This window comes from Saccostrea cucullata, unplaced genomic scaffold (genome assembly GCF_032062105.1).
Source record: "Saccostrea cucullata isolate Sc308-1 unplaced genomic scaffold, CSIRO_AGI_Scuc_v1 ctg2073, whole genome shotgun sequence".
In the NCBI taxonomy this organism is placed as follows: Eukaryota; Metazoa; Mollusca; class Bivalvia; order Ostreida; family Ostreidae; genus Saccostrea; species Saccostrea cuccullata.
Window position 1 is genome coordinate 1 of NW_026928086.1, and position 10,314 is coordinate 10,314.

General features: G+C 34.3%; 1 protein-coding gene and 1 long non-coding RNA gene across 2 annotated transcripts; both read right to left on the reverse strand.

The window, feature by feature from the left end:
• Nucleotides 1-9: 9 nt before the first annotated feature.
• On the reverse strand, nucleotides 10-7,305 carry LOC134276381 (uncharacterized protein K02A2.6-like; the record flags this gene model as incomplete). The annotated part of the gene is made up of 2 exons (XM_062758644.1): nucleotides 7,261-7,305; nucleotides 10-1,120 (listed from the first exon to the last, which is right to left on the reverse strand). Coding segments are annotated over exons 1-2 (1,156 nt in total), but the record flags the coding sequence as incomplete, so codon positions are not given.
• Nucleotides 7,306-7,859: 554 nt separating this feature from the next.
• Nucleotides 7,860-9,752, reverse strand: LOC134276376 (uncharacterized). Its single transcript, XR_009994024.1, has 3 exons — nucleotides 9,666-9,752; nucleotides 9,188-9,318; nucleotides 7,860-8,115 (listed from the first exon to the last, which is right to left on the reverse strand). It is a non-coding gene; the product is annotated as an uncharacterized LOC134276376 (long non-coding RNA).
• Between the last annotated feature and the right edge of the window lie 562 nt (nucleotides 9,753-10,314).

The window sequence follows — 10,314 nt, forward strand, 5'->3', positions numbered from 1 at the left end:
TGAACTCACACTTGGGAAGATCCAACTTTAGTCCACTGTCCTGAAGCGCTTTGAAAGTTTCCGTCAAGGCGGCGTCATGATCCTCTTGAGTTTTGCCAAATACCAGGATGTCATCTGATATGTTCTTTGCTCCACGTACTCCCTGGATAGCACTACGGATTGTCTCTTGAAAAATTTCAGAGGCAGCGGACACTCCAAAGTTGAGGCGCTTGTATCTAAATATTCCAACATGTGTGTTGAATGTTGTGATCGAGCGACTAGCAGGTTCCAATTCCAATTGGTGATAGCCCTGTCGAAGATCTAGTTTTGAAAACACGGCTGCTCCATTTAAGTCGTGAATAAGCTCATCTATGGTGGGTATGAGATGACGCTCTCTGATTATGGCTTTATTGGCCTCTCGCATGTCAACGCAAACACGGATTTCTTCCGGATTCTTCTTAGGACCACAAACTATAGGAGAAATCCAGAGTGTAGGCTCATCCTTCACTCGCTCTATAATGTCGTCGACCAAAAGTTTCTGAAGTTCAGCTTCTACTTTCGGTCTGAGATGAAATGGTGTTCGACGACTACGTTGAGCTACGGGTTTCACAGACTCATCAACATGAATTCGCACAGTTCTGTCTTTGAGTTTTCCTATACCAACGAACAATTCAGGATATCTGTCAGCAATAGGGGACAGTTGGTGAACAACTTGAACAAGTCCAAACGACATACATGTTTGATACCCTAGGAGGGCTCCATAATTGCCTTTCACAACATAGAATTTGTGCGATTGTACGACTCCTTTCCACTCGATTTTTAGCTGGCAGCTTCCAAACACAGTCAATTGTTTTCCTCCGCCAAAGGGTACAAGTGCTGGGTTGCTCTCTTTCTCAAGCTTCGGACTACCGATTTTCACATATGTAGTCTGATCTAACACATTAACAGATGCACCAGTGTCCAAGAGAAAATCACACAACACACCGTTTACTTTAAGAGTTTTCTGAGGTCCCTTTTTGCCATTAATCGAGTACATATATTCCTCCTCACTTGATTCAGCCTCATGCCGGAAATCAACTTCGCGCACATGTTTGTAATTTCTGTGCTGTCCTGACGCGCGTTTCTTGGCTCTGCACACTCTCTGGAAATGGTTAAGTTTCTTGCAGAATCTACACTGCTGTCCCTTCGCTGGGCAAACTGATGTGCGTGCATGAGTAAGTCCACAATTTCCGCATGGTTTGTCAATAGTGCTTTCACTTTTTGGGAGTTGATTATATCAACGAGTCTATGTCAGTGGGCCAAGACAGGAAGTGCAACTGACAAACAGCCGCAAAGGAAAATGAGCATTGCGAATAAGAAAATAGTTTTTCATTAAACTTACTATAAAGAATTTATAATTCTTGACAATATAGTCCACAATCACTCTGTATTCAACTTAAGTCTGTCATTTTAATTTCCTCTTAAGGATCTGTCACCTAAATAATCATACCGATTTCTATATGTATTCATACATTGTGCATGTATTCTAATTTTAAGACAGGAAATTCCCTACTAACAAAGCGTCTGCAATATGATGAGAAAACTTGATGGTATTCTGGTGGTTAAAAACAGAAAAAAAAGTTTTGATACAGTATATTTAGACAATAAAACAATGGGCCTAATAATCAGATGTACTTTTAAAATTTAAAGTCAAATTGGAACACAGAGAACAAAACTTCATGTCTTGGCTAGCTGTTTTGTTTACAATACATGTGTATGTGTGCATCTGACTCAGGCTGATTGATAACTCAGCGGGCATTGTGTGCTTGTGAATCTCTAATATGTGTAAAGCTTAATTTAGATAAGATCTCCCCACTGCTGCAGAAGTGACCTACTGCATGGATTAATATTACTTCTCGCCTTTTACTTTTGTGTCCGGAATGATAGTTTTCAAGCTAATTCAGAGATTTTGTGTCCCCCGCTTAGGGAAAAAGTAAACAATGCAGAGTTCGGGGAGGGGGGAGTCGAATCCCCCTGACTGAATTTGTAGAATTATTAAATGTATACATGTATACTGAAGCAAATAAAATATGGCAATATGGATATAAAGATTTGATTGCTTATTCTTTATTATGTGTATAGAAGATTCATTTTATATGGAATATTTAACACACTGTGATGATGATCTTATGAGTTTGTACAAGCCATATCTCATAAATTTTTCATTTCACATGCTGAATACTATCATTTAGTAAAAAAAATATTTCGGGAAAAAGAAAAGATAATGCATCGTCTGGGAATCGAACCCGGGACCTCTCACATGTGAAGCGAGTGATATACCACTAGACCACGGTGCCGCTCTATAAAGAGGCAAATTATATGGAATTATGAAGTCACATATATGTATATATTCATTTTCGGTATTGTCAAAATTTTACACAATCCACGGTGTTTGTTTTATTGAGCATTAATTAATCAGCTCTAATAGATGTAATAAGAACATAACGTCCGCCGAGAACCTGTTTTATACGCAATAACTCTCCTCATGCCTCTGTGCTAAAAATAGCGACATGTAATGCTATAAATACTGATAAAACAAACGGGGCGGGGCACTTTGAGAGGGGTAAGAGAGGTCCTAGGGAGTTTTGATATAGAATTACATTGCATAAGCTAAAAATCTTCTTGAAATATCGTCCGGAAATGATAGTGTTACACAAAGACAGCATGTATAAATTTACGACCTTGAACTTTGACCTTTTGACCTCAAAATCAATAGGGGTCTTCATTAGGCTACAGGGAGTTGTTATGTATAATTTCATTGCAATAGCTCAAATGGTTCTTGAGATATCGTGTGGAAACGAAAGTGTTATAACAGATAAAATTTGCTTATTTATGACCTTGACCTTTGACCTTATGACCTCAAAATCAATAGGGGTCTTCTTTAGTCCAAAGGGAGTTGCTATGCTAAATTTCATTGCAAAAGCTCAAAGGGTTCTCGAGATATCGAGTGGAAACGAAAGCGTTACAGAAAGACGGACGGACGGACGGACGGACAAACCCAAATTAATATCCCCCACTTTTCAAGCGGGGGACAATGAAAGTATAAACAGGGTGATTTTTATATGCGTATGAAGATTGCTAATTTCTTTTGTTTGTGGAAAGTTGTACAGTTATACAGTATAGTGAAAGTCAATTTGCGTGATGTCACTGTTTGACTCAAGCAAGATATAGAGTGGAAATAGATTATTGCAAATTGTTGGCACATTGAGTATTTTAAACGTGCATGGATGTTGGGGTATCCAATTTCCCTCTAACACAGATCTGTGTAATACTAGTGCATACACATTTTTTGGGGAAAAAAGGCCAAATACACACGTAAATTATGCTTTGTGGTTTAACAAATATCTTGCTGCAATTTTAAATAGATTTCACGGAAATCGGTCTCAAAAATATAAGATGTTAAATTTAAAAATGAATTAAACCAGGCAAAAAGGCATAATTAATATGTCATAATCGAACGAGCTCTATTAAGTATGAAATACATCAATCTCTTACATCACATAGTGATACTACATGAACTATACTTATACTCACATTTTTGATCATAATTGAACTTATTTTATTGTATGTACATGACATTTTGGGGCTTTAGCCATTTACAAAAATATATACTCGTATATAAAATCATTATAAAAAATATTTAAAAGCAACCTAGCTATTAAACTTTTTTTCAGAATTTACTCCTGCTCAATCTGTGAAAAAAAGTCAACTGTTTTTTTTTAACTCAATACCCGGTGTGTATAAATCTGTTACTAATTTTGCTGTAGTAAATGTAATTTCTGAATATGATAAATGAACCCTACAACTTAGACATTATACTATCGATGATAAATTGTTGATATGGTCTTGATGTATGCGTTATTCATTTTCTCTCAAATTTGTCTTGAATGTCATTTTCATCCTAAAACATCTTTTTATCTTAGATACTGAAAGTATAAGTTCCATACACTGTACCTTCATCTAAGATAAGGACGAAGTCTGTGAGGAAAACGATTAATCTAACAAGATTTCGCATATCATTCAAGTAATTTTCAAATTACTGTAGATCACTTAATTTTCGAGACATCTTATTTTCGCGAGATAGTCATAACATGTAACTATTTATTAGCATGACAAAATTTTTTTTTACGAATTGTGGTTATTGTTCTTACTGTAAAGAGTACTTATATATGTGCGAGAGAGAAATTTTCGCGATCACACTGTCTCGCTTAGTTACGCGGAAATAAATTTCTAATAAGTGATTAACAGTACAAAAAACCATACCGCTCTGACTCTATAGGATCACGGAATCCACTTAATGCATTTGCTTCTCACATACCTCAAACAAAAGCATCAATATAAGTATAATTTGGAAAGTGGGGAAGGTTACACACATCGAATTCAGGTTCGAATCCCACCGAAAGACTTGGAAACCGGTACTTCGTATGAGACCGTATAAACGAAGGTCCCTGCACTACTAAGTCAAAAACGTACTGACATTCCCATTTTGTACTGACAAACTTAGAAAATTACTGACAATGTGCTGTCGTTACTGTAAAACTTAGACAATTACTGACCTTTTTACTGCCGGTACTGATAAACTTAGAAAAGTGCTGACAATCTTAGTCGGTGCTGAAAAACTTAGACAATTACTGACCCGTTTACTGTCCCTGCTGAAAAACTTAGACAAGTGCTGACATTTACTGACTGTCCCTATTGTTCTCGCTCTCGGGGAGGCTGCAGTGGTGTGAAATTGATTTTTTTTTATTTTAACATAGGTTATCATTTCATTATTTATTTTTTCATATAATTTTTAACTATGTCCAGATGATATCTTTGGATAAAAATGCTTCTTTGGTCTATTTATAGAAAATTGATTTGTAAAAAAAAAGAGAGAAGAGATAAAAAAATTTCAAAACCTTCAAAAAGATAAGCAATTAAAAAAAAAATCTTCCTTTAGTAGTTAGATACCAGGTATGAAATTTTACAGAGGTCTTTTCCTTTTCATAATTAAACAATGTTATTACATGGCATGCATTTTATAAATATTTTCTTAATGAACGTTGACTCCCTGGCTTTCTTTGATATTAAATTAAAGAATTAAACTGTAAGGTTAGATGTGTTTTATTCAATTTTGATTTAATTTATTCAAATTAGTTTGAATAATTTTAATAAACTCATAGCGCTCGGTGAGGCCGTGGGTGTCCCCTTTTGAGGAAAGGCGTTTTTTTTGTTATAGTTTTCATATTATGTAAAATTTTAAATTATGTGGAGGCCGCCCATATTTGTTTTTGTACAGTCAAACATACCCGAATCCAAGCATTTGCAAGAAGAAACCAAAATTAAAAGACAGACGGGGGATTTAAATAAAAAAAAGACTTTTTATTTTATTCATTGGGCAGGGGGAGGGGGGCTACGGGTCTGCATTGATCATTGATCCTTTGACATTCATTGATAAAGTTACTGTCCGCATTATTCTTTAGAAATAATGTACATCTTGTAGCTGATTTTCGAATCTGGATTTTCCGGATCCCCACCTGAAAGTGTTAATTTTAATTCAAATACTTGAAAAACTATGACATTTCATATTTTTCATCTTTTGTCTATGCATACTCCTGAAACAAAACTTTGATAGAAATAATGTCAATGTTCTTTTCAATTAGAGTGTCGGTAGACGTTCACATGGACCTAGTTTCTTTTTGTCTAGTAAATTGGGGGGGGGGGGGGGGGCACTTGCGAACTAAATGAAGAACGATGAACATGTACTTATTTATTTTATTAAAGTAGAACACACAATTAATACTGTCGTGTTTAAGTTTGTGCTCCTTTTTAAGGATTAGGAATACGGCATCTATACCCTTATTACGGCCCACAGCGCCACAACTTTGTTATACTCGCCAACATTCCTTCTTCCCCGTTTATGCTCAAGAACGGATTTAGGCCCAGAATTACCTTCACAACTTATGACCAAAATCTCTAACTGGTTATATTAACATCATAACACCCTACGCCTACCTATTTTAATGAGATGAAATTTAATTTCGGCACAAACAATTAAATTAATTCCAATTCACCGATAGATACAGGGGGAAATGGAAGGTACGAAACATGTAATATTTTTGTTAAAATTGAATAATGATTAAAAAATACTTAAAGATTAAGTTTAAAAACTAAATAGTGGTCTAGTTCCCTCGGCAATGTGAATAAACGGAGCACTTGTCAAGGATTTAAGTAACTTACAGTGTCAATACTGTTTGTATCTTTAAGAGAGAGTGAGCGAGGGAGGGAGAGAGAGAAAAAAATATTTGAGAGTGGTGCTACTGCTAATATTAGTCTTACCGCTGACCTAGTAAATATAAATATTCTGTAAGATTACTATAATTGCTATTACATGAATTTTTATTACTAGTCTGATAATTATTTATTAGTCTCGGACTTACAGACATTGGGTACTTATGAACCCTGTGTAAGCGACCAACCAACCATTCATTTAGAAATTATAATGTTTTAAGTGACAAAATTAACAAGGCATAGTACACGTTTATAAATGGAACACTGTACTGTTCAATAGGGGAACTCCAGTATGAGCAAATGAAACCGGAAATCGTAAACAGGGGTATATAATAAAATTATTAAATGACTTGTACAGATGTCCGAGAACATTAGGAAACTGAATTACCTAATAAACATCAGCAATCATCAATATTTAGAAGATTTACTTTTCTAACAAGAGACAGCTGTCCTGTTTGTGAAAAGAAAATTGATACAACTTTCCGATCGTAAAAGGGGGGGGCTCAACATTTAAGTCAGATATCTGTCTGCGAAGAAATAAATAGATGAAAACTAACTTGATGATTAATTAATTTTAATTCCTTAATTGAACAGGGATAGATATATTCAACACATAAATTTAAACTTGATTTAGTTATTCTGAATTATTTTACAGATATCAATAATATTTAGATTAAATCAAAGTGCTGAGAGTACTGATAGGCGGAAGCATGTTTGCAAGTTCTCATGTGCAAAACTTTAATGACACATATTTGAAACATAATCTTTTCTAAAGGGGGGGGGGGGTGATAAATATTTTGATGGGTTGTAGTATTGAAACCAAGGAACAAGAATAAACAATATGTCTCGGTTTTGATGCGGATACATGAGAAAAAGTCAAGTTGATAGCAATATGAACATTTTAACATTTATTATACCCCCGCTTGAAAAGTAGGAGGGTATACTGTAGTCGGTATGTCTGTCCGTACTTACGTCTAGCTGTCCGTTCGTCCATCTGTTATGCTTTGGGGTACTCATATCTTATCCGTAATTCCTCTTATACCACTGAGTGAAATTTAATGAAACCTTCACAGAATCTTTATTACATATTGCCATTGTGCACCTCCTCTTTTACTTTTTCATATGACACATATTTTGGGTTTGTTTCCCGGCCACAGCAAAACATGGACTTTTCCATTATAATCATATGGGATGTGGGGGTATCATTTAGTCAGTTCATTGTTCACAGTACCTCTTTTTTTTGTCAAGTATAACAAATTAAAATTGAAATGCAAGTTGCAATACATGAAATTTGTAAGATATGGTTTTGGGGAACAAGAAATGGAAAATTATAAAATTTCACATAAAAATGAGAACTAATGAGTAATAAAAAACAATAAATATCACAATTGCTTTTGCGTTTTGTATGTGTACATGTATTAAGTTTTAGTACCAATGAAACAAAGTCTTGTTATAAAACAGCAAATTATATAAGGAATACAACATACACAGAAGACCTTACATAGATTTACAATGTGCTTGTGGTTCTATGATTTGTTTTCATTCAATATATGTATGACCCAGGTAGAACAAATCACACAAGTATTTAATGCTGGTGACAGGTGAGCCCTGTGTCATGATGTCCAAAATAAATGGAATATTTTTTCAGGAGAGCTTCTACCATGGCAGGCCCTTGAATGCCAGACAGTTTTATTTTTATTCCTGTGGTAAATTTGTCTTTGATGATTGTATTAAAATATTGGTACATACATCCCAATATCAGTGGTAATTTCTTTTCTGGAGATTATCTACATGATTCCCTTCACAACTGTCTCTTGGCAGCATTTTCTACAAAGTGTATAATTGAAAAAAATTAAGAATATCTCACAATGTTTATTTAACAAAAATTATTTCACATTATGTATCTGACTTTCAATAAATGAAATCAAGGACTTCAAATAACCTTTTATGATATACCGGTTATTTTAATATATTTTCTAGGGAATTCAACTTTACCGGGTACTCGATCCAAGGTCCAAGTATCGAATACTAAAAAAAGTTTACTCGGATGTATATTATTTCTTTTTTCAAGGTGCACATTTTTATCAGTAACTTATAAATTATAACTAAAACATGCAAATGGTGATAAGCATGTCTTCATCTACACCTAGCTGTAAAACACCCGTTATCGCCTTGATCTACATTCATTCATTCAGTGAAATCTGACACGCAAAGAAATTAATGCCACTATACCCACTTCAAGAGTGAAGTGGTTATATAGAAATAACGAAAGATTCAAAACTGCGGAAAGTGAACTTGTGTAGTAAGTTTAGTGTAAATATACTGGAAACAACCAACAAATGAAATAATATAAGACTAGCGATCCTGACCGGCAACATCTGTCCGCTCTCTTTCGCTAGTTATATAACCTACATGTGTACACAGCAGTTTTTCAAATAGATCCAATTAAAACTACCTTTTGTAATTTTGGGTGTATTGTGGATTTGTGTTTTATTTGATAACTAATTTTAGTACCAAAAATTATTTCCAATGGAATTCATAATTATCTGTACATGTAATGAAAAAGTCAGATAAAGTCAAAAAAAGTCAGATATCGAGTAAGCGATTATTAAACATGATAAAAATTGACCGATTTGACTTCTCTAATATTTTTTTTGTATTTGTTTTCTCTTTCAAAAGCCTATATTATAAGTAATCATGTATTTGCATGTATTTAGAAAAAATGGAAAGAAAATAAGTCAACAAAAAATTAGAAAAGTCAAAATATACTTTCAAAAATAGTATTCGGTTCAGTTTTGCCATCAAAACAAGAAGATTTGTTATGCTATAAAAAATATGTATCATAAGTTATGAAATTTTTTTCCACTTATCTAGAAATATAATAAATTGATGTACTCACCTTCAGAAAAGTGTTTCTGGTTGTGCTGAGTTGAGTTTTCTTCTGCCATTTAGAGGTGGCACAGGGCAATTCCACAATGCAATCTTAATTATATCCCCTTTCTGTTAGCTGCCTCCGCAGCAGGGACACATCTATACAAAACACAATGTAGTTCTTATGCTTGCGTTTTAATTTCTGTCCAGATTTTACAGTTTTGGCCCATCCTTCAACATACATGTATGTATTAACATTAAATGAGAAAGGATATATAAATGTATACACAAACTCGGCATGATCATTCCTCAAATAATTTCTCCCTGGCATGTATTCATGGTAATTAGAGTACCAGTTCGTTCGATAAGACCCGACCATAACAGCTATCATATCGATATCTAACATGTCTAAAGCATGCCTGCATAGGGAGACGACATTTTCAGGTTAAAACAATCAAAGATAAGGGTGACAATAAAAGATAGGCTAATCACAAAGTGTGAGTTACCTTGTTTATTTTGAAGAGAAGGCCTGTCACTTCCAGTCAATCATTGTAAATCATTTGTGCTCCACGTGGGTTTGTTGACAATAATTTCACGCTGAATCGTCTATCTGTTAGATTATTACGCGAATGTAGTACACAATTGATAAAAGGAGTTACATACCTTATTTCTTCTATTTTATACAAGATTATTGAAAAGATAAGTTTCTCAGTAGCTATGTACCTGTCATTAATTCTAAACATAATTACCTACTTGAACTATTTTGTCCCTCGTAGTATTTCTAAAGATCGCTTCAGTATCCCGTGCTAATCAAATGTTGAACCCAATTTGTTTATGTTTTAGACATACAGAGTTGTCGTTCGTTCTTCTCTAAAACGTGAAACGTATCAGCAGTAACAAAGTAATTATTCGTTCTATTATTAGGCTATTATTTTTATTGGACTTTTTTACATAAATCAAAATGAATAGTTTAAATAAATTTGCCATAACACACACACTTTTTGATATGATGATAACGATAAAGATTGGGAAGGGGTCGAATATGATTAAGCGGGTTGTATGCCCTTAGTTTAACCCTTTCTCTTCCGGCGCATTTTACGTGTTTTTGGAGGCCTTTTGACATGTCATTACTAAATTACTTCTAACTTTTTTAAC